The sequence below is a fragment of the Ictalurus punctatus genome, chromosome 18 (genome assembly GCF_001660625.3).
Source record: "Ictalurus punctatus breed USDA103 chromosome 18, Coco_2.0, whole genome shotgun sequence".
NCBI classification, from domain to species: Eukaryota; Metazoa; Chordata; class Actinopteri; order Siluriformes; family Ictaluridae; genus Ictalurus; species Ictalurus punctatus.
In genome coordinates, this window is record NC_030433.2 from 8,513,249 (window position 1) to 8,541,241 (window position 27,993).

At 40.8% G+C, this 27,993-nt stretch overlaps 2 protein-coding genes across 4 annotated transcripts; one reads left to right on the top strand and one right to left on the bottom strand.

Moving 5' to 3' along the window:
* Positions 1-339: 339 nt before the first annotated feature.
* Positions 340-11,191, bottom strand: tbc1d13 (TBC1 domain family, member 13). Of its 2 annotated transcripts, none has more exons than XM_053687867.1 (13): positions 11,135-11,191; positions 10,930-11,025; positions 8,727-8,800; positions 8,534-8,574; positions 7,832-7,893; positions 6,830-6,929; positions 6,652-6,734; positions 5,963-6,122; positions 4,605-4,815; positions 4,066-4,229; positions 3,606-3,763; positions 3,199-3,256; positions 340-3,103 (listed from the first exon to the last, which is right to left on the bottom strand). In XM_053687867.1, exons 2-13 carry the CDS (start codon positions 10,950-10,952, stop codon positions 3,038-3,040), a joined length of 1,200 nt encoding a protein of 399 aa, XP_053543842.1. In that variant the 5' UTR covers positions 10,953-11,025; positions 11,135-11,191; the 3' UTR covers positions 340-3,037. The 2 variants fall into 2 exon arrangements, with proteins under 2 accessions (XP_053543842.1, XP_017348300.1); XM_017492811.3 differs by having other exon boundaries at positions 3,606-3,766; positions 11,135-11,179.
* A 404-nt stretch (positions 11,192-11,595) lies between these two features.
* On the top strand, positions 11,596-27,722 carry zer1 (zyg-11 related, cell cycle regulator). Of its 2 annotated transcripts, none has more exons than XM_017492807.3 (17): positions 11,596-11,720; positions 13,581-13,608; positions 14,386-14,647; positions 15,989-16,139; positions 17,107-17,543; positions 18,276-18,449; positions 18,549-18,663; positions 19,198-19,344; positions 19,616-19,789; positions 20,417-20,632; positions 20,926-20,967; positions 21,097-21,216; positions 21,311-21,426; positions 21,516-21,704; positions 24,994-25,091; positions 25,674-25,776; positions 26,130-27,722. In XM_017492807.3, the coding sequence occupies exons 3-17, from the start codon at positions 14,481-14,483 to the stop codon at positions 26,185-26,187; spliced, it is 2,307 nt and encodes a 768-aa protein (XP_017348296.1). In that variant the 5' UTR covers positions 11,596-11,720; positions 13,581-13,608; positions 14,386-14,480; the 3' UTR covers positions 26,188-27,722. The 2 variants fall into 2 exon arrangements, with proteins under 2 accessions (XP_017348296.1, XP_017348295.1); XM_017492806.3 differs by lacking the exon at positions 11,596-11,720 and adding an exon at positions 12,890-13,050.
* The last annotated feature ends 271 nt before the right edge of the window (positions 27,723-27,993 follow it).

Below are 27,993 nucleotides of genomic sequence, written 5' to 3' on the forward strand. Positions count from 1 at the left end.
CCGTTAACGACAACTGTCGAGAAAATGACGGTTGGTGATGACCTTTGACCTGCCAAGATCATTATAATCTATGAAGACCTTTGACCTAGACCTGTCAAAACCCATTATCCAATTAGTGATATGAACCATACAAACTATCTCTATCGAGATATCTTAAAAATCCTCTCAAAATTCAAAACCCTTTTACACAAGCAGAGTGTTTACTTTCACACGGATTTGTCTTTGACGAGGTCAAAGAGTCTGAAGCCTTGGAGTTTTCCAAAAACAAACACTTTAGTGTTAAAATCATCAGCAAGCATCACAAAGACGTGAACACAGTCGACAAATCTGCATGAATAATCCATTCGTATGTCGTACATTTAATAACTCGATCTGGAAAGTGGTATTGCGATTCATTTGCTTAGAAGCATGTGCCAGTAATCAATTGCACAATTATTTCACAATATTATCATCATCACGGATGTCTCGATGTAACATTCAGTTTTACAGAAGCGATCCAATATTTCTCCAACAGTCTGTAGTTATTTCCAAGAGTAATATTGCCAACGCAGTAAAAAACAACAACAAAAAAAAACAGCCTGTTTGTGCATCCGTACAGTTCCTTTACGTATTTTTCGGTTCCGTTTCAGCAATGAGGGAACGCATCAGAGCATCATTGGCATCAGAGACTGCAGAGAAACACACTTTAGCAAGTTAAATAGCAAACGTGCTAATACATTACCGGGATTAGTACGTGGTTAGTAAACTCATGATGCTTTTCCACTGACGCGGTGCCGCAGCTTTATCCGGAACCATGCTCGTTCAGCAACTTGGTTCAGTTCTGACGCCAGAACAAAGAGCGTGTATCTATCTTGAGAGAGATGGCCACGCCTCCTTCCTTAGGAATGACATTTGCAGAGGCCACACCCCTTTTCCTGGATCTGACAGACACATATATAGCCACACTTTCTTTACCGGCACATTGGTCATACCTTAGCCACTCCTACTTTACTAGGATGGACAGTCAAAAGAAGCCACTTTGACTGGCAATGGCAGGTACAGAAGCCACACCCACTTCACTATGACTAACAGGTAAAAAGGTTCAAATTATGAGTGACATCACAAAGCTCACACCTCATTTCCCAGGACTGACAGGTGCATACGCCACACCTCCATCACTAGGACTGACATCACAAAAGACCACACCTCCATCACTAGGAAGAACAGGCAAAAAGGCCACACCTCCATTTCTAGCAAGAACATGGACAGAGGCCACGCCTCTCTCACCAGGACTAACGTCACAGAGGCCACACCCACTTCACTCAGACTAGCGAGTGATCTAATCACAATGCAGCGCTATTTTATTGTTATTTAATCCAGCAGCGCCGCTTGCTAGCCAGCTGATTGAGTCTGCAATCAAATGTAACTTAAACTCCGCCCTCGTTGACTCTGTGACGCACGTCATTCAATACGTTAAAAAAAAACCGAGACGTAAGGGATTGGACAATAAAATAAGTTCTTGAAGTTAAGCTCAGCCTGTAAGCTCCGCCCACATGATGATGTAACAGTTCAGAGAACCGGATCAGTGCTGGCTCCATGTCAGTGGAAAAGGTATCGGTGACTAAAAACATCACCGATTTTCTAAACACACACACACACACACACACACACACACACTCACAGCAAAATCTCCAATTACAGCAGAACCTGGAGAACAGGAATGGAGAGAACATGAAAGAAAATAAAAAATATACATTAATACATGGAGATTTCGGCTTTACATAGTGTTGGCTCTCCCCGAGCCCATGCAGACATGTGCCAATAATCAATTACACAACAGATCGCACAAGATAACCAAAACACACAATACTGTCATCACCGACATGCCATCCTTTATTCACGTTTAAGCACGTTCCTGTGTTCAGGTCCTGATTATATCCCATAATTCCCTTCACCATGAGCGTTTCACAGACATGGATAATGAGGAACAACGCTAATCAGTGTAGTGATAGCGTAAAGAATAAAATGACATGGTGTTGGCGTGATGAAGCGGAGTTACTGTTACCTCCACAATGCTGATTGTGTATTTTCCTATAACAGCACGTGTTTTGTTCCTCTTATACCACATTCTTAAATCGCTTATAGCTATGGAAAGTTGGTGAAACAACTTTTTTTTTACTCTTACTCCCGAAGCTGATAAGACCAAAAAAACAAACAAACAAACACCCCCCACCGATACGAAACGATAACATATCCGAACGATATAAACCTGTCAGAGCTGCTGTTATAGAAAACTAATCAACACCTTCTGACCAATCAGAGTCCAGAACTCAGCAGCGCTGTGGTGTGATGCATTTTTAGGACATAGACCTATATTAATCCCTCGTTATTGCATTACAGTATAAAGTAGAAATGTTGAGTGACGCAGAGGATAACATACGCCAAAATCGTATGCAATAACAGTGGAGCGTTGATAAAGTGTGACTAGACATTTATGCGGCGGTTTTTGTTTTTTTTTGGGCTCAAACATCATATAACTGATTACCGGCACGTGCTTAGTGTCGAATATGTGTTTGTTCGTGGTGTGCGCTGCTGCTAAATTTCATTTCCTCCCCTTTTCAATCATGAACACATCCATTGTAAAAAAAACAAAACAAAACAAAAAAAAAAGGAACACTAAAATAAAAAAACAGACATTTATAAAGTAAAACTTTTTTCTTTTTTTTTTTAAAAATTAAGAAAAAACACTTAACCCTTCACTTGGATTGTAAATTTGGAGAGTGTTTTGGACACTGACGAATCCTTTTCAAGTGTTCAGTGCAAACAAAAGCCACACACACAGACACACACACACACACACACACACACACAAAGTCTGACTACGAGAGGCACCGGTCACGAGCCATGAGCCGATGCGTGAGGTTTTCTCCCGTAATTGCCCATAATGCAATGACAGAAAGATAACGTCCTTCCCAGGATGCAATGGGCGCCGCTCTGGTTGTCATTGTGGTTACTGGTTGCCGTGGTTTCTCTGTACGAGGAGCGGGGTGTGTGTGAGCTATGAGCTGTCCTGCAGTTCCTTAGCCTTGATGAGGATGGTGTGTACGTCTGAAATAGGGTAATCCTAAAACACACAAGGTCACACGTTACCCATAATTCACTGAGGCAGTTCTTTAACAGTGCTGTGTGTGTGTGTGTGCAAATGTGTGTGTTAGTTACCTGGAGTAATCTCATGTTTGTTGTAAAGTCTCCCGCCAGCAACTGATTACGAATTAAACTGAAACAAACAAAAAACAACATAAAAATACGTAAATAAATACAGAGAGAGATGATGGAGAGAAAGAGAGATGGGAGAGAAAGAGAGAGAGATGGTGGAGAGAAAGAGAGAGATGTTGGAGAGAGAGAGAGAGAGAGAGAGATGGGAAAGAGAGGGAGACAGATGGAGAGAGAAAGGGAGAGAGAAAGAGAGCTGGGGAGAGAAAGAGAGAGAGGTGGGGGAAAGAGAGGGAAAGAGAGAGATATGGGTAGAGAGATGGAGAAAGAGAGAGAAAGAGAGAGAGATATGGGGAAAGTGAGATAGAGAGAGATGGGGAGGGAGAGATAGAGAGAGATGGAACTGGTCCTACGTGAGCATGGCGCAGCAGACGAGTATGAGGAAGTGGAAACGATCCTGATCGGAGAAAAGCGAATCCCAAATCCGGATCACATCCGGCAGCAGAAACTCCTGAGAGAGCAGCAGAGTGAGCCATCGGAACGTAAAGTACTGCGGCTTTATATTCTGCTCCTGCTGTGGAGATGGAACGAGGGATATACAGGGGATAGAAAGAGAGAGATTAATTATTAAGCACTTTATTCCCTGCGTTACAGAACTGTGTGCACTGTGGGCGTGTCCCAAACCACACACCTTAATCAAACACTGCAGTGCATTGTGGGTAAGTCTGGGCGATACAGCAAACATCATATCACAGTACTTAAAGAATCTTCAGGATACACAACACGTGTCACTGTATACATCATTCTTTCCAACATTTATCAAAACCGATAAATGGCACTATGTAGTGTACAGGAAGTGGTTTTAACACTCACCAGTTTCATGTAGAGCTCCAGGTCCTTCTCCTTGAGCATGGAGAAGACGCTCTCCATCTTGTACGTGATGCCGCACTGCGAGTCGTCCAGGCTCTTAATGAAGTTATCACGGTTCTCCGACATCAGATTGGTGAAACAGAAGAACGTGTCGGCCTCCGCGTGCTCTAATGGATGACAGGAAAACAGACGACAGAGAGAGAGAGACAGAGAGAGAGAGAGACAGAGAGAGAGAGAGACAGAGAGAGAGAGAGAGAGAGAGAGAGAGAGAAAGGAGAGATTAATGATCAGAAATAAAGAGAGAGGGAAAAAAGAAAGAAAGAAGAGAGATTGGTGATGAGAAATATTGAAAGAATGACAGGAAAGAGTAATAAAAAAAGGAGAGATTAATAAAGGAGTGAGTGGTGTGTAGTGACGGTGTTTCCTGCAGGGGGCAGCAGCAGTGTTCAGTACAGTCTGTCCCATGCACCTCTCAGTACTGTTTCTAATAAGCCTGCAACAGTAGCCATGTATGTCTTTTTATTTTTGTTGTTGTTGTTTACCTTTCCACTGTGGGTTGGGGTCAGTGGCGAAGGTGTAGTAAATCGGCCCGACGATCTCGTTCATGCCCTGTACATAGGCGATGCCCGGGTTCAGCTTAGCGTAGATGAACAGGATTCGCTCCACCACCTCCCAGTGTGCCTCGCAGCCATTCGGCAAAACCTCGTACTCGTTGGATGGGTACAGGTTCAGCGCCTTGCCCGGGGAGCTCACCTAGGGGTCAAAGGTGAAAGTCAGAAGAGCATCATGTTGCAAAAAAAACAAAAACAAAACAAAACAAAAAAAAAACAGGTTGAGCCTGAAAAGGACAGCAGATTATAATAACAATATACTAGTATTTATATAGCACAAGTGCTTTAGAGGTCAACAATGTGGAAAAGTCACGTGACGATTCTAAAAGGTTCAACTACACTCGCTTTAAACTTTCGCAATTTGTTTTTCTGTGCACCGCCTCATGGATTGTCCATTTAGATTAGTAAATATTTCTGAATGTAAAGTTAGAGTTTGACTTGTATGACTTGGAAACCTGATGGATGGAGATGTTTTGGTGCTGACGTGTCGCCTAATGTATGTCGCGACATGTACATCAGACACGCAAGCGAGTGTGTGAACAATGCTGCTGCTCCAAACACACACGCAAAATTACGTGAGAAGTACAAACAGGCGTTCCTTCTCCTGAGAAAATCTGCTCTCCAGCTAGTTGCTGAGGAAACACACCACTGGTGCAGAACACGCGCGCGCGCGCGCACACACACACACACACACACACACACATTTACAGACCAACCAGGTGATAAGACTCACCTCAGAACAATTCCCTTCTCTTATCCTCTCCTAAATGAAGGGCTAAATAAAGAACACCACAGGGGTCTGAACTACGCCTGTGTGTTTGTGTGTTCACGTTAAAGCGCTGACTAGCACATCACCGTCTCGTTCTGGACCATGTGTTTCCTTATAAAGTGCGTGTTAAAGAAACAATTCGCCCAAAAACGAAATTGACCCGTGGCCTAAAATCTGAAGTAGTGCTTTATAAACCTCTCTGTGTTTTGATGCGAGTGTGTGAGGACGTGTCTAAAACCCTAAAGAAGCAAAGATGCCTTTGCTGATCATCTAACGTTCAGGTTAAAGATGTGATTCAGGAATTAATTAAGTATTCCTTTAATTAAGTGAAATGAAGACAAATCCAACACACACACACACACACACACACACACACACACACACACACTCTACAGGAGGACTCACCTTTGTTTGACCATCTGAGCTCTGATCAAAGCAAACAGGTCACAAATAAATTAAATGATTTAATGAGCACCAAACACACCTCCAACTACAAGCAAGCACACACACACACACTCACGTTGGTGACTCCGCTGCGGTTACGGTTGACGGTCTGTGCTTTAAGTGTGGTTTGTTCCACCCGTCTGCGCAGAGTTTCGTACTCGTTCTGCGAGTCAAGGATCAGCTGGCAGGGAAACTCGGTGGGTCTCTGGAAGAACGCCATGTCGGGATATAAACGCCTGGGAATACAAACACGCACGCATACATGCACGTACACACATACACACACACACATTAACGGTATGATAGAGGTCTTTTTTAAAGCAGTAGAGATTTACAGTAGTAGAGATCGGATATCAGAGGGAAAAGTATCGGATATCAGATCCTGTAACGAATGGTGAAGATTGGACTTGGATTTTTGGAAAGGAAATGTATTTTTGAAATTGGAAATGTTTACATATAAAAGTTTTTTTTTCTTTTGTTAAGACTGATTTGACTATATTTATACTTTATTATAATTACAGCGTAAAAGTTTTGTTGTGTGAAAGAGTTTAACTGTGAAGTGCTGATGTGAATGAAGGAGGACTGAAGGAGCAATAAAGCAGGACTGAAGGAGGACTGAAGGAGGACTGAAGGAGGACTGAAGGAGGACTCAATCATGTATCCATGGCCATTGTGGCTATCTTCCTATCACACTCAGTAAAGGAGGTGTGGCTCAAAGTATAACACCTGTACACTTCCTCTTTACAAAGAGACGTCATGATGTACCTGACGTCTTTATCGATCTGTAACAGAACTTCGTTATCCTTGAAGTAGTTGTTCCATCGGCTCTCCGGATTCGGATTGAGAGGCTGCGGAACATGGAGAGAAGAAAGCGAAGCATTAAAATAAAATAAAGAAAGAAAACTCAGTGTGGAGCTGAGCAGAGCTAAACGTCATCACTCACGTGATCCTCCATGGTCACGTCCTCTCTGGAGAGACCCAGATTAGCTTTAGCGATTCCCGGCTGGATGATCATCTCCTTCAGAAACTGGGAATAAATCTCCCTAAACACACACACCCACAGACTTACTTGCATTAATGTGAATTGATACGATTTTTCTCAATTCCTAATTCAGTGATAGATTTTTGCCAATAAAAGTTTAAATTTTTTTATAAATCATTAATTAACAAGTTTTAAAAAAAACTATTATATCAAACCTGTATTTTTTTTTTACTCTTTCACATTATTAGTGTGTATTTAATGCACTTGGAGCAGAAGCTCAGAGAAATGATTCATTTATTCTGTACCAAAACACACCCAAAATGTTGTCGTTTCTCCAAATAGCTCAGGTGTGTTCTAAATCACGTACTTCTGTAGTGAATTAAGTGCAAAAATTTCAATATATATCGACTGATTAGGAGTTCATAAACACTAACGTTGAATTTAAAAGCGATTTCTGTAGATAACGAACGACTCGATTCGCCGAACAGAATCGATTCAGTGACTTGTTCTCTCTCTCTCACCATCGCTCAGTGCCGTTTACTCGTGTGCTCTTTGGAAACACAGGATTTTAGAGCATGCACGAAGCAAATGGATGCAAGGAATAAAGAAAATTCACCCTAATCATGTTTCATAAACTGAATCATGAATGGCACAATGGGATTCTTATCAATTGAATCATTTTTACATTTCCAAATTACACTTCCAAAGGTCTGTGTGTGTGGAGACAGCTGGTGAGATTTTATTAAGTTTAATACTGCACGTAACATGTCAGACTGCCGATGATCCGTACGAGTATTTATATTTGTTATCATTTATTATTTGTAAAAGGTCCAAATCTCACGGCTCAGTGTGGCTTTTTCCTGCTTCCTTCCTCTTATTCAATCTGAAACTAACTACTGGGTTTCTATTCCACTCTCACTGTGCAACTCGCTTAGTGTGTGTGCGTGTGTGTGTGTGTGTTACCTCTGCTTTTTCAGGAACGAATCCCATAGTGTCTGGTCCAGGGGCAGGAAGTTCAACAAGATCTGATTTTTTTAACAACAAATACAAAATGATCAAATGTACGGTAGTTTAAAAATCATTAAAAAATATATTTTTTATTCAATTTCCTGTCTGAATGAGTTCTGGATCGTGATTGGTCAGAAGGTGTTGATTAATTTTCCATAACAGCAGCTCTGACAATAGCGCAGGTTTATATTAACACAGTCGTTCTGATGCGTTATCATTTCCATAGCAACAGCTCGTTAACAGAGACGTGTACAGCGAACGCTCATCTGATAATAAACAGACTGAAAACTGTTCTCTGTGAGGAGGTTTATTTATTTAACATTCATTGTTATTAACAATTATCAGTATTAGTTATTGAAGTGTCAGAGGTAAAGCTGTAACTTTAAGTTTTCCGACATCTTCAGGAATTTACACTTTCAATTGTTCTTCAATAATTAAAAAAATAATAATGTAAATGTTGGTGAATTGCTGTGGTGTAAGAGGAATAAAACACTCAGAGACATACTGTTATGGGAAAATAATTAGTCTCGGTGTGGTAACAGTAACTCCGCTTCATCACACACATCCTGTTGTGTTTATATTGTGTTTACAGGATAAACTGATTCTCAATTCCAGCCATAATGACGAGTCTAGAAAATGACCCCATAAACACCTCACCTTCCAGCACAGAGATCGAATCCCGCCCTCGAAAGGAATTCCTGACGTACAGAGATGGACAAAAGAGAGGAAAAAGGTCCATTGTCATTATTATTATTATTATTATTATTATTATTATTATTATCATTATGATTAGTAGTAGTATTATTATTAGCATGACAGAAAGATGAAGACGTATTAAACGAGACATTACCACCAAAGCAGAGCTCCCGTAGTGCCTTCAGGTCGATCTTCTCCTCGCTCAGTGATGTCTTAAACTCCTGAATCCTTTAAACAAACAATCCTTTTTTTTCATGTCAAATTTTAAAATATTTAAGCACACATGAGGCCTCACTTTTATTTCACTTGAGTGTATTGCATGCATCGTGTCTATTGGACCAACACTCAAAGGTTAAACTCAACGTTTTAACACATCAGCTTCTTCCAATCAATTTTGTTTTGTTTACATTTTAAACCAAATAAAAGATATCATGATATGCGCCAGTTTTTGGAGAAATAACAAAAATACATCACAGTACTCGAAGGCATTTCGACGATCCACACCGTATTTATCACGATATATAGGTTTGTAAAGAAACGCCCAGGAAGACTTTAGCGCATTTAAAATAAAAATTAAATTTCATTTAACTTCAACATGATTAAAATGAGTAAAATGATTATTCTTTAAAACGTTTATTATTCCAATAAAATTTAATAATAAATAAATAATACATGACAATTTGAAAGATGAAAGATACAGTGCTACATGTTTAGATCAAAGAAGCTGCTTCTAATCAGGGCATGTATTTGTTTTCTTTTCTTTTTTTTTTATGTTAGAAAATGAAAATCACAATACCTGTAATATCTTAATCCATCATTCATAATTGACGTCGCAATATTAATATTATGTGGTCATATTGTCCAGTTCTAATTAAACAGTTTGTAAAAGTTTACATCCAGCTTTCTCAATAAGAGAAAAATATTTTCCAATAACGTCTGCCCCTCCTCTTTTACGTCCTCTGAAGAGCTACCAGATCATCTCGGGAAAATAAACGTGACTCCTCCATAACTGTTAAGAGTTGTAGAGCTTTAATCTAAACCAAATAATCTTTCATCAGTTTTTTAACACCAGATTAACACGTGAAGAAGGCCGTGGATGTTTAACTGCAGTCACAAGCCCTTTTGGGTTCTGAGGTTAAAGTCTAACTTTAAGTATCACGGTTTAACTGCTGACTGGAAGCTTTAAAACACCTGGCTTCTGGATTCTTCTTCAACTCGGCAGTGAAGCTTCTCTGCTCTGGAGATCAGATCGAATTCTGATCTCTCTTCAACTCTTCGACTCTGCACCCTAAGTTGTTTTGGATAAAAGCGCCTGACAATAAACAGAATAAATGGAAAAAATGTCGCCTTACGTTAAGCATAAAGAACCTGCAAGCCTCTCAACCGTCATTTATCCTGAAAATTGTAAAAGCTATAGATTTTACACACGCAATTGTTTTGTAAGATGTCTGGACATCCAGATGTGATCAGGGCAGATCCTCGACGTGTCCCTGAAGATTCAGTCTTCAAGTCCACCTCGGCTTAAAAAAGCTCACTTTTATGCAGGCTTCTGTTTAAAAGTGGTAATTACATTGTTAAGCAGTAATTTCTGTACATTATGAGGTTAAGCTAGTTGTTTTTTTTTGTTTTTTTTGTGTGTGTGTGTGTGTGAGAGTGAGTGAGTGAGTGAGTGAGTGAGTGAGAGAGATCAGAAGGCTGGGAGTTCAAATCCAAGGACTGTAGAAGATCAGAGATGGATTTGAAACTTTCCAAGGTTAACACACAAAATAAGAATTTTGTATTTATTTGCATAAAACCTGTCAGATTAGTTGTCGACATTATTAATAGACAAAACATCTGTTTGTCAAATTTCCAGTGTTCTTCTTTATTCCAAATACTATTTAATAAAAGCAAGGTTTCTCATTCACTATTCTTTTAATCATTTCTTTCTTTCTGATTATTTTTCTTTTGATACCTGCTGTATTTTAACTCACCTGATTTAACTGACCACCTCATTAATGAATATCACCAGTGAGTCAGGCATAATAGAGTAGAAAAAGCACCAAGTTTAAACATTTCATACTTTCTCATGACTTGTACTTAATTTAATGCTCACACAAGCCGTAAAGAAACATATTAAATATGTTAACTAAATAAATAAAACATTAAAAAAAAAAAAAAAACACTGAAGATATGCGCACAACCCTGCTTTAACGCTATCGTTACTTCCCGGCTGCTAGGCTACTCAGTTAGCTAGCGGATCCGATTAAATTCATTTTTGTTAAAACATTATAATCAGCTCACACACTTATATTCTCATATTCCAATTAAATTAATTAATGAGCATTTCTGCCTTCCAAAAGTGGTTCGTATCTCACCTGTTTTTGTAGGAACTCGACATGTTTGAGAACAGAAAATAGAACTGTGTCTGGAGAAATGAAAGGGAGGGAGGTGTCGCAGGAAAAATACTCCGGCTGGGAAACAAATGAGAGCGCGCTCAGAAAACCAATTTTTAACGAAATCTTAAAAATGTATATATATACATTAATCTAAACAAAGTAACAAAGTGCATATTGGGCTTACTATTTAGTACGGTAGGATGGTGGTCGCAAAAAAAAAAGGTCCGACTAGCAAACAAAATCACTCAGCTCTCTCTCTCTCTCTCTCTCTCTCTCTAAGTCTGATTTAATAGAAAGCCAGTCATTACATGTCTGTTAAAACAATATTTCATATTGTTTTCATCTAGTTTTTATCTATTATCTTTTTAGTCCATGACTCTCAAAAAAGAGACATTGTACATAAATAAACAACAATAACTAGTTACAATATAAAATCGGAAAACTATTATTAACCAATTAAAATAATTCTACAAGATCAGTTCAGACAAGTAGGTTAATGTTTAACTTTGACTAATAGTTATGATTAATCATTACTATTAGTCCAAACATTTCACTGTCCCAGCAGGAAGAAAGTAAAAGCCCGGGGAATTGAATCCCCCCTGAAGAGTTGCCTCACAGCCAGAATAAAGCCCAGCTGTTTGTGCAAATAATTCCACTGAGAACCTCGTCCGAGCTTACTGCTGTTTTTCCAGGGTCATTTTAGAGAATGGGCTGTCAGGGTAACGGATCCAAATCTTTTCATCTGGAACGCGAAAAAAATCTGGATATTCGTGAGTCTCAGTTTAACCTCTCAAGCTCACATTCATCACTTTCATAACTACATTCCTTTCCTTTTAGTTTCACTGCGGCTGTTGAATAAGAAATCTACTCAGAGTCATGATGGACTTACCCAAACTACAATACTCACATTACAAAGCATTATCCTTTTCAAAATAGTAACACAGATGTTTAGAAGTCTAAACCAGAGCTTTAACACACTTTGTACACAATACGACTGTGTGACATTTTGATCATAATCACTTTGTTTGCTTCCTCAGTTCATTACATTTTACATCATAGCGCTGTTGAATACTGGATTGTGATTGATCGGAAGGTGTTGATTAATTTTCTATAACAGCAGCTCTGACAGACTGGCTTAGTGGTTAGCATGTTCGCCTCACACCTCCAGGGTTTGGGGTTCCCACCGCTAGCCTGTGTGTGTGGCGTTTGCATGTTCTCCCCGTGCTGCAGGGGATTCTTCCGGGTACTCTGGTTTCCTCTGGTTCCCAGTCCAAAACACATGCATGGTAGGTTGATGTGTGAATGTGTATATGATTGTGCCCTGCGATGGATTGGCACAACATCCAGGGTGTACCCAGACTTGTGCCCCATGCTCTCTGGGATAGGCTCCAGGTTCACTGCAACAATGAAGGATAAGCGGTATAGAGAATGGATGGAACATATTCTCTGACAGAACATTTTACATTTTACTTTGCAGTTTCTCGGTAACACAGCAAGCTGTGTTAAAAAAAACAACCTTATTAACTTGAAGAGAGAATAAAGAGAGAGTGGTGAGGGAACGACTGTTTACAGCTGCTATAACGTAAACGATAACAGGAACTAATTTGGTTTGCTGACATTAAATTAAACTATAAATGGATAAAAACTACAATGTGTCATCTTTAATAGCTAAAATATTGTAATATTTATAGTACAAGAAAATTAATACACATCACGACGTGCTGTTTGAAAATAATCAACTTTATCACACCACATTAGCTTTGAATGTTTTCTTCTAACAGTTTATAACAGCTAGTAACAGTTCCCATCTTCCTGAATCAAAGATAAAATGTTAACAAAAAAGAAAGAGAAACAAAACAAAAACAAAAAACTCTGAAATTTGTCTTTAACACGAACTTGAATGGAATCTCAGCGCTTTATCGCTGACACCGGAAACAATTATATAATAACCCGGAAGTTGAAGGTTGTTTTGTTGACATCCGGACGAGCGACGTAAAAAGAGAAAGAAAACAATCACCTAATGAGCAAGAATTATTCAGCAGAGTAAATTAACAGACGCTAAATTACCGCGGACGAGATTACAATTAAAGCCAGATTCTGGTAAAATGTCAGCTTTCCTGTCCTTGTCATGATCGTAGGAAGAACTCTGATTGGCCTTTTAGTTTGTTTTAGCTAGCATGCTAATCGATACGAAGCTGACTGTCTGTGTTTTGCTAGCAACTTCTGATTTAGCATTGAATTAGCATGCTAGCGGGGGAAAACCATACAGGTAAACCCGTAGCGGCGCTAGCTTCCGAGCCAGTTAGCTAGCTAATGCGCATTTGAGTTCATACAGCGCAGTTATATTTGATTAAATGTATTAGTTACGTGTTAGTTATATAGTTCAAATATTAAAATATGAGTGTACTTTTATATTTTGTAGCTTGCGACGTTTGTGGTCATATAATTAAGATAATAATTATCCGAGTTGTATGCTATAACTAGCCGGCCTAGCGTAACCATAACATTTGCCTACATTTGCATAAATGTTTCTGCTTATCTTTTATGTTTTGGATCTTTGCCTTTAAAACTAAAACAACCAAAGTGTAATTAAAATGTTTTTGTTGTTGTTTTTTTTTTTCATCTTTCAGAAGTGCCAAAGTTGCAGGTCGTGTACAGGTAACTTAAAATACCAGTGCATTACACTTTCTTATAATTATTGGCACCCATCATAAAAATTCAAATGCCATGCAGTGAGTGAAATGTTAAACCTAAATATCTGTACATGTGCAGAGTTTTATTTGCTTATCAACGAGTGTACTTTTTGGTCTAATAAAAAACAAACAAACACCGGTGTCAAAATTATTGGCACCCCTACTGTAAATATCTGCTCAAGTCTATAGTTCCTCCCTCCGCAGTAATATAATGTAGTAAATCTGTGAGGAACATTTATCATGTTGTTACTTTACTGACCTTTTGAATGATGATTATGTTTCCGATAACAACGAGCAGTTTAAATTACAAACAAAAAGTCATTTGATAAGAAATTTGTTTGAACTGAAAACGCAAAACACTTAAAAGATCGATCTGTCTACCGCTTTGCTCTTTAATCTAAACTGTACTGAAACCTTACAGGTATTCATCATCATAGCTTTGCTATTTCTCTTTGGAAAATAAATGGTTACTTATTTTTTTGTTTAAATTTAAGCGGTTGTAGTTAAAGGAAAGGTTAGAAATGTACACGATAATGTGTAACGCTCATACGATTATTTCAAGAAGGGTGCCAATAATTTTTTGCGTATATACAAATGTACGAAATTGAGCCCCTTTTCTGCCCATGCTGTTTACACTGTATAAACATAAATTGGATACTTTTATTTCCACTGAATAATTAAATGTAGTTAATTAGCATAGATTAATTAAGTTAGTAGCGTTGTTATTATTTTTAATGTTCAGGCATTGAGCCCTGTGATGCCCGAGATCTGAGCGTGCCGCTGTCTCTCCTCCGTTGCCGTGGTGCTTGACCTTGCACTCCGAAAGGGCGTGTCGCCATGGCAACCAAAGCGGGGGACGACCCGGAGAGCCTCATGTCTCTGTGCACCGTGTTCTGTCTGAAGAACCTCAGAAGAACCATGTGCTACACGGGCGAGAGGAACAAACTGTGCCTGCGTCCCGACGTCTTCTTACCCAGCGAGATCTGCGACAAGCTCGTTAATGTGTACGTACACACTTTATTATTATTATTATTATTATTATTAATACTGCTACAGAGGTTGCTGTTATAGCAGTTTGTTGCATCAGTGACTCAGAGGGTGTGAGATCTGAAATCTGAATAGATAACGACACCAAACAAACGAGTTATTCCGGATGCAGAGTCACAAGAAATGACGTGTAAAGGAACAGGATATTTTTATATTTTAATTATGTTCCCTGAATGTCAGTCACTCAGTCATGACCTGTCTGAATTCTTTAATTTAGCTAATAAGTAATAATGAATGGCTTATTAAGGTCATTAATGCTACTTTTGGTTGAGGGGCACCCAAAATCTTTTTATAACATCTTAATAATAAGCCATTTTATTGCTATTGTGCCTTAATATAATTTTTTTTAATACCTGCAACCCTTTACTAAGCCTTTTTATTACTATTCGTAATAATACCTCATTTTATTGCTCTCCTTTAAAATGCGTTGTTTTGTTACTACTCAACTTTAATAATACGTTATTTTCATGTTAAGTCACTTTAATGTGAGTCGCTTTATTAGTTACGATAACATTTTAATGTTTTTTATTACCGCTATTACTCCTTAATAATTTGTTTGTATCCCTATTACTCCTTAATACATCATTTTATTGCTGTAACACTGTAATAATACCTCATTTTATTACTACTGCCTTAATAACACCTTAATAATAAGTTGTTTTATCACCGTTACTCATTATGGAGTCAATGTATTGCTGTTACGTGTGTGTTTTGTTATAACACTGTAATAGTACATTGTTTTATTGCTATAACATGTTAATGATGAGTTATTACTTGTCATTTTTATTACTATTCAGCTTTAAGAATACATAATTTTCTTGCTATAATGCCTCAAAATGAGTTCCCTTTATTATGTTAGTTGCTATAACATGTTAAGTCTTTTTTTATTGCTATAACTCCTCTATAATAAGTCGTTTTTTCTCTCTGTTACCCCTTAATATGTCATTGTATGGCAATAACGCTTTAATAATAAAGTATTTAATTGTTTAAAATATTTTTTTTGCTATAACACTTCAATAACAAATCAATTTATTGCTATAACATGTTGTCATTGTATCGCTATAATACCTTAATAATAAGTTGTTTTTAATTGTATAGCAGCTTAATAAATCTCTTTTTTTTTTTTTTTGCTACAACACCTTAATAACAAGTTGATTTATAACAATCAGTTGTTTTAATTAAGTTAGTCTGACATTAACCCTGTGTTAATCATGTATTTGCCATGTTATGGACTTTACGCCGTACCCAGGTACAGTGCTGCTGTTGATCACATAATCAGTCCCGTTCCTCTGCTGCAGGTACATGGAGCTGGTGCACACAGACAGCGAGTTTGAGCCTCAGGACGGTTTCTTTCAGCTCTTCTGCGACCCGCACAGCACCCGACTGAACCGACTGCACCTCAGAGAGGACGTCGTACGAGACCAAGACCTCAAGGCCATCGGAAAACAGGTGCATTATAATAATAATAACTCATTGATGTGCTATAACACTTTTTTTGCTTTTTTTTATTGTTAGAATGCCATAAAAGTCGATTTAGTGCTATAACACATTAATAACAGGTTATTTTATTGCTGTAAGACCTTAAGAAGTCTTTTTATAACTATATTAGTTTAATAATAAATTATGATTTCCTGTAACATCATAATAGTACATTTACATTTATTCATTTAGCAGATGCTTTTATCCAAAGCGACTTACAAATGAGAAAATATAAGCAAAGCGATATATCAAGCAGAGATCAACACAAGTAGTGTTACCATAAAAGATCCATTAATTGAGTTCCAGAAGAAGCAAAGTGCGCAGAGTAGAGGTGTAAGTGCAAATTTTTTTATCAAAATTTTTTTTTATTATTATTATGAGTTGTTTAGGTGTTCACGGAAGAGGTGGGTCTTTAGCTGTTTTTTGAAGATGATGAGAGATTCTGCGGTCCGGATTGAGGTTGGAAGTTCATTCCACCACTGAGGAACAGTTAGTTTGAAGGTTCTTGAAAGGGAGCTTGAGCCATGCTGAGTAGGAACTACTAAGCGTCGCTCACTAATCGATCGCAGATTGTGTGAGGGAACGTAAGCCTTCAGGAGAAAGTTGAGGTAGGAGGGTGCTGTTCCAGTCAAGGTTTTGTAGGTGAACATCAAGGCCTTGAATTTAATACGGGCGGCTACAGGAAGCCAGTGGAGGGAGATGAAGAGGGGTAAATAGTGTTAATCGCGATAATAGTAAATAGTGTTAATAGCGATAACAACTTCATAACTCATTTTATTGCTATAGCACCATAATAAATAGTTTATTTGCGATCACACTTTAATAAGTCATGTTATTGTTATATCACTGTAATAATAATGAGCTTCAACAGTGAGCTCTTCCTCTCAGATGCCTGTGATCAGAACTATTCTGTAACTCGTAAGCTTCATTTTTTCAGGATCTGATGGAGCTCCACCTGACGTGCTGTAATCACCTGAGCATCCGAAGCCTCCGCAGGCTGCGCAACTTCCGCCACACGCTTGTTTCCCTCAGCCTCTTCGGCTGCTCCAAAATCTTCTCCCGCAAGTCCTCTGCCGAGGACGATGACGATGACGAGGAGGAGGATGATGAAGAGTTCTGCGACGGCACTGACTTCTCGTTCCAGGGCTTCAGAAGGCTGTGCATGTTGAACATTGGCAGTTTGCCAGAGGACGTGGACCCTGAAGCGCTGCTAAAGCCACTGAACACTCTCAGAGCGCTGGACTTGTCCTCCACGTGCCTGCCCCGCCCCACCTTCCTGGCGCAGTGGAGAGACCAGCTGGCCTCGCTCGTGCTCTACAACGTGGACCTGAACGAGGAGCTCATCGCCACCATCCTGCACATGAGCCGACTCAGGTGAGGAGTTCGTTTTATCAGCACAATTTACATTCAGTTTAGTGTGAAATTAGGTGATTAATTTGATATATATATATTTTTTATTATGCAGTTAAGATTTTACACAGGGTGTAAATTCTCATGTGATAAGATCCTGTTTCTTTACGAAATATATGGAATCTCCTTATGAGATCGGTTTTGTAAAAACTAGTTAGCTAAAAGTACAAGGCCACACCTCCTTCACTGGGACGAGCAGAGAGACCACACCTCCTTACTTGCAACTGATGAACACAGGTCACACCTCTTTACAGTGATTGATGCAGAGGCCAGACCTCCTTATGTGTGACTAACAGAGGCAACACCTCTTTCACTGTGATTGATTCAGAGGCCACACCTCCTTCCCTAGAACTGACACACGTAGGCCACACCTTTTTTTCACTGTAACTGACGTAGAGGCCACACCTCTTTCACTGTGATTGAGGCATGGGCCACACCTCCTTCCCTGGAGCTGATGCATACAGGCCACACCTCTATCACTTTGATTGACACAGAGGCCACACCTAGTTGGTACTGATATACAGAGGCCACACCTCTTTTATGCTGACAAGCACAAAGGCCACACCCCCTTCACTGGAACTGGCAAACAAAGGCCACACCTCCTACAATGGGAGGGTCACAAAGGCCACGCCCCCTTCACTGGATCGGATAAAGGATTAACAGTGCTTTTATTATTAAACCTGCGTTCTTTCACAGACACTTAGATATCTCACGCGAAGGTCAGCGTTCCTCCAAGGTCAAGCTGACGAGGAAGATCCTGACGAACATCATACAGAGTTTAGGGAACCTCGTCTCGCTGGACATTTCAGGACACATCATGCTTGACAACTGCACCATGCCGTACATTGAGGAGGCCATGGGACCACCCAGGTACACGCCCACACAGGAAATGACACAAAACCTACTCAGAGTGGAGTATATATGGTTTACAAAAGTCTCTCTCTCGCTCTCTCTCTGTCTCACTCTCAGCATCGAACCCTGTAAGAGCAGTATCTATCCGTTCCAGGGGTTGAAGAGGCCTCTGCAGTTTTTGGGTCTTTATAACACTACACTGTGTAACGTCACGCACATCCCTGCCTTTAAGGTATGGCTTAAAGCAAAGTGGTTCAACTTCTTTATCTGACTCGTCAATGAGTTTTATATAATTCAGGTGTTTGGGTAAATTTTGCAAGCTATATAAAATAGATTCAGGGGCGGGGCTAAAATATTAGTTTACCGAATACACTTTGCAGTAAATTTTGGACCGGACACAGCCTTCGCACTTGGAAACTATTAAGGTGTAAAGATGTTCTTGGTTCATTTTGATCGTTTTTCAAGAATTAAAAAATAGGAATTATTATTATTTATACAGATTAGTGTTTTTTGGTAATAATACGGTGCAACACTTGTGTCGTTATTGGCTTAAAAGTATTAAACAAATATTGTTAATAAACTGACAGCTATCACAGAACATGATGTTTGTCTCCCCCTAGTGGTCATGTGACACAACACATTGTTAATTAAGGTGTAACTTTTTTGCACATTGATGCCTCGAGAATTAATCCATAAAACAATGTGCCGCTCAATCATATTACTGTGTTATGACGTCCTTGGTGTGTGCATGTGTGTGCGTGTTTAGGTAACAGGCTCCAAGAACGAAGAGCAGGTGCTGAATGCTATCGAAGCTTACACTGAATATCGTCCTGAACTCGCACACAGAGCCATCAACCAGCTGTTCGACTTCGTCCGGATACAGCACTGCAACAACCTGGTCCGAGCAGTGCAGGTACACACACACACACACACACACACACACACACACACACACACACAGACTACGCATGAGATGATATTTAAGGCATATTTTTCTCTTTTATTGTCTCTTCGAAATGTACTTTGAAGTGTAAACTCTCCCTCTCTCTCCCTCCCTCCCGCCCTCCCTCTCTCTCCTTCTCTCTCCCCTCCTTCTCTCCCTCTCTAACTCTCTCACCCCCTCCTTCTATCTCTCGCTCTCTCTTTTTCTCTCTCTTTCTTTCTCTCTTTCTCTCTCTCTCTAGTTGGTGATAGCAGCTCTGAAGTGTCATAAGTATGATAAGAGTATCCAGGTGACGGGCAGCGCCGCTCTCTTCTACCTGACCAATACAGAGTACCGCAATTATCAGAGTGTGAAGATGCGCAGGCAGGTCATTGAGGTTGTACTCAACGGCATGGAGCACTACCAGGAAGTCACGGTGAGACAGACACACGCACACGCACACACACACACACACACACTCACTGGCATTTCAGAGCTTTGCTGCCATGACAGACACCTGCGTTCTGATCTGTACTTCAAACTCCGGGGAAAATGACAAAAAATCCTAATGAGTCTTTGAAGTTTCAAACCCAAACCTGTTTCATTTCAACCAGAATCGAAATCAGGCTCTTTAGTTTTTAATTAGATTGCCATTATCACAGCAACGACGACAGACAGCATGTGATCATCAGTGAACGAAATCAAAATAGTATGATTAATATATTATTCAATTCGACTCAACTACTTTAATCCTTCTAATATTTAATATTTTTTTAAAAATAGAATTATCATACCAGTGCTGTAATAATGCTATTGCTCTTTTATGATTTTAAGTCTCTCTCCCTCTCTTACCCCGCCTCTTCCCCTTCTTCCTCTCCCTCTCTCTCTCTGTCTCTCTGCTTTCTCCCTCTCTATCCCTCTCTCTCTCTCTCTCTCTCTCTCTCTTTCTCCCTCCCTCTCTCTCCCCCTCTCTCCCCCCCTCCGCTTTCTCTCCCTCCCTCCCTCCCTCCCTTTCCCCCCCCCCCCCTCTCTCCGCTTTCTCTCTCTCTCTCTCTCTCCTCAGGTTCAGAGGAACTGCTGTCTGACTCTGTGTAACTTCAATATTCCTGATGAGTTGGAGTTTCAGTATCGCCGCGTCAACCTGCTGCTGTTGAAGATCCTGGAGCCGGCGCGTCAGGATGAGTCCATCCAGCGCATCGCCGTGCACCTGTGCAACGCCCTCGTCTGCCAGGTGGACAATGACCACAAAGAGGCCGTCGGCAAGATGGGCTTCGTTAAGGTGTGTTCCTAACGAGCAGCATTTCATTTGGTCTTAATTAGGAGTGCAGTGATATAGTGAAGAGCACAGTGTGATAGATGTAAAAGTCGACATCAGTGTCTTCTTGTATGTGTGCTTGCTGTGTACGCTTTTTCAACGCGAGCGTTAATAAAACGCCAAACTTTATTTAGAGGTGTATTAAAAGTTCCTCATGTGATATGCCACAATGCTGTTTATATACGTATAAAAAATCTTCCTTAAATCTTAAAAACCTTCCTTAAATCTTAAAAACCTTCCTTAAATCTTTTCCTCAGACCATGTTGAATTTAATACAGAAGAAGCTGCACGACAGACTGGTGAGTGTGGAAATGAAGTGAAGGATATTAATAATAAATATTACTGTTATAAATATACTTATACAGTAATGAGTGATGATGGTTAATATGTTCTCTGATTGGATGATGATGATGATCCCCTCTCTTTAGTGTGATCAGGTGATGGAGTTCTCATGGAGTGCGTTGTGGAACATCACAGATGAAACGCCAGATAACTGCCAGATGTTCCTCAACTGCAGCGGCATGAACCTGTTCCTGGATTGCTTAAAGGTACCGAACGAGTACCAGAAACATCTTACTCGTACACACTCTGGAAGAAAAAAAAAAGCTGTCAACGCATCCGTCGTGTTTTCTCCCTCCGCAGGAGTTTCCGGATAAACAGGAGTTGCACCGTAACATGCTGGGGCTGCTGGGTAATGTGGCAGAGGTGAAGGAGCTCAGACCTCAGCTTCTTACCAGCCAGTTCGTCACTGTCTTCAGGTGCTCCGTCTCTACACATCCCTCTGAATCTCAGCTGCCAAATACCGTTAAAAGTATTTTAAAAGCATATGTAATTTTGCCCTGAGCAGTAACCTGTTGGGGAGCAAGGCGGATGGGATCGAGGTGTCGTATAACGCCTGCGGGGTTCTATCCCACATCATGTTTGACGGGCCTGATGTGTGGACTGTGGAGAACCCTAACAGAGAGATGGTCATGGACAAAATGTGGGACGCCATCCAGAGCTGGGATGTGACCTCGCGTCGCAACATCAACTACAGGTGTGTGTTTCACTCCTCGACTGCAGGCGCGGACTCTAGCGCAGCGTCTAATGCATATTTTTCCACAGCGTTATTAAGAGAGCGAATTAACTTTTTTCTATGTTTGTATATATATATATATATATATATATATATATATATATATATATATATATATATATATATATATATATATATATATATTCTTTCTTTACAATTTGGAATTTCAGAGCACAGTCACTGGGTGAGCGTGTGATAGTTGTTTTTTTTGCTGCTGGGAGCTGTTGATCTCATGGCGGAGTGTAGGGATGGCGGCTCACCTGAGCGGTGGAGCCCGGCCTCTCTCACTCCGTCACGGGGGGCAGTGTGAGGTGAGCTCCGAGGTCTCGGTGGAGCAGGTGCTAATGGCAGTAGGGGAGTTTATTAAATGCGAAAACATTGTGGCAGCATCGAGAATGAACAAGGCCGTGGTGGTGTATGTGAAGGAGAGGGAACTCGTGCACCAGCTAACTGAAAACGGAATAAAGGTAAGTGGAGAGCTTTATTCCGTCACTCCGCTGGGGGCTTTGACAATTAAAGTTACGGTTTCGAATATTCCGCCGTTCATCCCTAATGAGGATATCGAGCGGGAGCTGTCTCGCTTCGGGAAATAGTGAGCGATGTGAGAATGGTTCCGTTAAACTGTAAAAACCCTGCGCTGAAGTACGTCACCTCCTTCAGGCGCACAGTGCTCATGTTTCTGAATGAACCCACGCTGGATATTTCATTCAGAGTATGGCATGAGGGCAAATCATACGTGCTGTATGCCAACACTGGGAGCATGAGGTGCTTCGAATGCGGGGACATTGGGCACAAAAAGTTTGCGTGTCCACATAAAAAAAAAACAAGATGGAGAGGAAGCCGGGCCGAGTGGAGTCAGGGTGGAGAAGCAGGTCATTGTGAGCAGTGTACAGCCGTCAGAGACTGCTGGTGGGCAGGACACTGACCAAACCACTGCGGGGGATAATGGACCTGAATGGACCAAACAAGGGAGGAACTAAAAGATGGGTCAGATGAGCTGATTTCTGGAGGGAGAGGCCCAGAAGTAGAAAGAACTACAGCTAGTACGAGGGGTGCAGCAGTGGGGGTGTGGGGGTGTGTGTGTGTGTGGGGGGGGGGGGGTCAGGTAGCATGGGGGGGGGGTCCAGGTAGCATGGGGGTGTAGAGGGGGGGGGGTCAGCTAGTACGAGGGGTGCAGCAGTGGGGGGGGTCAGATAGCATGGGGGGTGTAGAAGGGGGGGGTCAGAAAACATGGATATAGCAGACAGTAGTGAGAAGTCAGTAAGTCTTCAAGCAGAGCAGGAGAAGAAAGTGGAAGAGGAGGAATTCCAGGATGACAACCTCTCCGATGTCTCAGACATTAGTGGGTCGCAGCTGGGGGGGAGATCAACAGCTCTATTCACTAACTGAAATTGTTGGATTTCTTGATGACACATTTGGCAGACCGGTTGAGGTCAAGGAATTTATACAGCAATACAATACACAGCACACTCAGTAGAGACAATAAAAGGTAAAATACAAGAACTCGAGGCGGAGATAAATTTAACAGAAAGCGAAATAATTGGAAGAAATGACCCAAACATGAGCAGTTTGCTGGAGGGAAAGAGAAAGTTTTTAACCTCCTTCCTCCATGAACAGGCCAAAACAGCACTAATAAGATCCCGCTTTTCAAATATCAAGGACATGGACTCTCCCAGTGCCTTCTTTTTCAACCCCTCCAGGAAGGTGAAAACCACAAAACCAGATGCTGTACCTCAGACGAGCGGATGGAACTATAACAAAAGAGGCGGCTGAAATGAGGAGAGAAGCCACGGTCTTTTACACCGACCTCTACAGTGCTGAGACCTTCGATCCATCCTGCAGGGAGGAGCTTTTCAGGGAGCTGCCCAAACTGACTCTCGAACAAAGCAGTATGCTGGACGCAAACCTTGAAATGCAAGAAGTGACCACTGCTGTTCAGCAGCTCGCGCTGAACGAGCACCTGGAATAGATGGAATACCAAATGAGCTGTACAAGCATTTTTGGGGACTCCTAGGTGCAGATCTACTGGAGGGTTTCAAGTGTTCGTTCAGCACGGGAAGGTTACCAGTGAGCTGCACAAGAGCGGCCTTGACTTTGCTTCCTAAAAAAGGAGACCTGGGACTCTTGAGGAATTGGAGACCTGTGGCACTTCTTTGCAGTGACTACAAAATCTTATCAAAATGCCTGGCTAACAGACTAAAAAAGTGCATGCACACAGTTGTACACAGAAGCCAATCATACTGCATACCGGACCGCACAATAATGGACAACATTTTTGTTGTTAGAGACGTAATAGAGCTAAGTAAACTGAATTCATGTGATTTAGGTCTTCTTTCATTAGATCAAGAAAAAGCTTTCGACAAGGTTGATCACGAATATCTATTTCAGGCACTTGAAGCCTTTGCTGTGGAGAGAAATTTTTTACTGTGGTTGAAAATGTTTTATTCTGAGGCCTTTTTTACACTCAAGGTTGGAGGGGGTCTTAGCTGTCCAGTTAGAATGGGAACAGGAATCAGACAGGGGTGCCCGTTATCTGGCCAACTTTACAGTATGGCTATAGAACCACTGCTATGCCGCCTTAGAGCAGAACTACGGGGACTGTCAGTGAGCGGAGCGCAGGAAAAGCTGGAAAAGATGATGTGACAGTTTTTTATAAAAAACCAGAATGATATCCAAACACTGACTCACAGCCTAGAAATGTACACAAGAGCTTCTTCAGCACACATTAACTGGAATAAATGTGAGAGTCTTTTAATAGGGCAGTGGCAGGAACAAGGCCCTCCCACACTACCGGGCAATCTCCAGTGGGGAAAAGCTGGGTTGAAATATCTGGGAGTTTTTTTTTAGGAACACCAGATTTTCAAAACAGGAACTGGGAGGGGGTAGTGGAGAAGGTGTGTGTGCCAAGTTGTCTCAATGGGCCTGGGTTCAGCCCCAGTTGTCCTATAGGGGGAGAGTACTGGTTGTCATCAACCTGATTGCCTCCATGCTGTGGCATCGGTTCACTGCTCTTGAACCCCCAGGGACTTTGATCAAGGAAATTCAGAAGAAGATTGTGAACTTTATTCTGGGCTGGACAGCACTGGACTCGTGCCCCTGTTCTCTACCTACCTGAATCTAAATGATTAAATAAAAGGGCAATTTAAAAGTCTCTCCCCCCCCCCCCCCCCCCCCCCCCGCTTCCTCTCTCTCTCGCTCGCTCTCTCTCTCGCTTTCTCTCTCGCTTTCTCTCTCTCTCTTTCTCTTTCAGGTCCTTCGAGCCTATTTTGCGTCTCCTCCCTCAGAGTATATCACCTGTCAGTCAGCACTGGGCCACCTGGGCTCTTTACAACCTGGTCTCTGTGTACCGTAAGTACGCGCGCACACGTGCGTGCACACACACACACACTCTCTCTCTCTCTCACACACACACACACACACACACACACACACACACACACATACTTTCTTCAAATGTCATCATCTTTAAGTCATATTCTCAGTTTTAAATAAACCATGACATCTTCACCATCACTTTTAATTGATACTAGAGGCGGAGCTTATAGGGGGTGGAGCCTAGGCCTACTACACATTCATTTACTAATGTTGATACCAAGAATACAGAATTTCTGCATAAAGAATACAGAATACCAAGAAAACAGTATTTCTGCAAACTTTTCTGTGAAAGTCTTACTCCTTAGAGTGAAATAAATATTCTAATCTTATATACAGAGACTACATTTACAATTTTTTTTTGGTTTAAGTATGCATATTTATGCATATTAGCCTGCTTTGCATAAATGAATGTAAAGACCAGCAATAAACCAGTGAAGATTAATTGTGACATGTTTAAAAAAGACCCTACTCTCCCATAGTGCCTCAGGTTAATTTGTGTTTAATGGTCTGTCTGTCTGTCTCTCTTCTGTCTTTCTGTCGTCTTTCTATCTGCAGCGAACAAATACTGTCCATTATTAGTTAAGGAAGGAGGCATTGCTTTGTTGAAGATAGTTCTCGAGCTGGAGTCTTCTCACCAGGAGACAAAGACCATGGCACGGTATACACACACACACTCTCTCTCTCTCTCTCACACACACACACACACACACACACACACACACGCACGCACTAGCAAGCAACATAATAATAAACGCACAGCTGTACAGTCTTTTTACAGAGATTTATTACAATATTAATTTACAACTTCAAACAAAAACAACATGATGGTGTGTGTAAACTATACAGTAGACTGAAGACATTTCATACGGGAACTTACAAAACCTGTATAGGCCACGCCCACATGCAAATTATTATTCTTTGATGTATTTTTTAATTTCAGTACGCTATGAATTGTTGGAATTCAGAGTGTTTGAGAGGTTGTGTGTGTGTGTGTGTGTGTTTTTTCTGCAGCAAGGTGATGGAGCATTGTGAGAATTTTAAGGAGGATCCGATGGACACCAGCAGGTAAATGATGAAGAGCAGGAGATCTTACATCAGCGTCCGTTCCTCCTTAAAACACGCCTGGACTGCTAGGCTAAACGAAGCTAAGGAAGCTAGCTCACCCTGCCCTGCCCCACCTGTTCCATGCCATTCAGGATTTTTCAGTCTCCTCTCTCCTGTATGCTTGTGTGTGTGTCTGTGTGTTGGACACTCGCCCTCTCTATACACACTCCTGTGAATATAAAAATGACACTACATACAAGGGAGATGACTCGCACAGGTGTGTGTGTGTGTTTCATATTTCTGTCGCACATGATGGACAGTGTTTGTCTCATCTATTATCGTTTTTGAGTGTTTTGTTACTTGGGAATTTTTATTTGTGTACAGTTTAGTTCGTGTGTGTGTGTGTGTGTGTGTGTGTGTGTGTGTTATTAAGAACAAAACCAGTGGAAAGTTCTCATGTTTGACTGGGAGCACAAAACGAACAGCTGGAAACACTCCTCCTCCCTCCCTCCCTCCCTCCCTCCCTCCCTCTCTCCCTCCCTCTCTCTCTCTCTGTGTGTGTGTGTGTGTGTGTGTGTGTGTGTGTGTGTGTGTGTGTGTGTGTGTGTGTGTGGAATGAGATTCACTAAATGCCCTGACTTTGCCCTGTGACATCATAACTCCCACAGACTTTCTGGAATGATGTTACACTTCGGATGACTCTACATCACAATTTCGGATCTCTGAGGACAATTTATGGCTTGAACAGAGACACACACACACCCCTACACCCCTGAAGACTTCTCTTTGTACATGTTACACACGTCTGCCTTTTGTCGTGTGTTTTTACGACACTCCAGTGACACTCTCCCTCTCCAGCGTCGTTTAAAAAAAAAAAAAAATCCAGTTAGTCCAAGCTCTAGCGTGGGAATGAATTAATTCTGTTTTCTTATTTTTATTTTTAAATCAACTTTACTTTTTCCTTTTAAAATCTCTGATGGAATGATTTGGGGTGTGTTAGAGAGAACATGGTTTATGACGATAAGGATCTGTAAGGTTTGGACGACTCGTAAATCCACATTGCTTCATGTTTATCTAAATAATCACCAGGTGTTGTTCCACTTTATCCTTCCGGAAGGTTTCAGGAGACGACTGCGAGCTCTCAGTCGCCGTCACCGTGATGCGTCTGTCTTTGTTTTGTCGTTTTCTATAGAACCATGGTTCTCAAAGCGAGGTCCGGGGAACCTCAGGGGTCTGAGATTGTTTTCTTCTTCTGTTTTTTTTGTTTGTTTATTTTTTTAAGCTAAAAATGTATTCTATTTATAAGTTCCTCCTGTTGTTATTAGTCTTCTCACTTGAAAGGAATTTAATTTTATTTGAGTTGAATCCACTCCTCACCAACAACACTTCCGATGTCCGATTCAGTCTCATGAACATTTCTAAATGAATAAATATGTTCTGTCAGGAAGGTTCAGGAACGAAAAGCTCTGTGGCTTCAATAAACAGCCAAAAAACCAAACAAACATGATGGTACACATTTAAATAATGAGCCTGATTTAATTAATAAAAAATAAATCTTTACTGAGGGGGTCAGTGGAATTTATTCGGCAAAAATATCATCACATGATTCTCGAAGGTGTGAAGGTGTACGTGGTGTGAATTATAATGTTCTCATTTACTAACAAACAGACAGAAAAGCAGTAGTGTTGCATCTAACAAAGAATATTTTAATTAATTTGATTTATTTATTTATTTTGTAGACGTAAAGTTTCAGTTACAGGTCTGTTATTCTAACAACGTTCTCCAGATATTTAATCTATGGACCTCCTGTTAAACTTCTTTCTGATCTTTG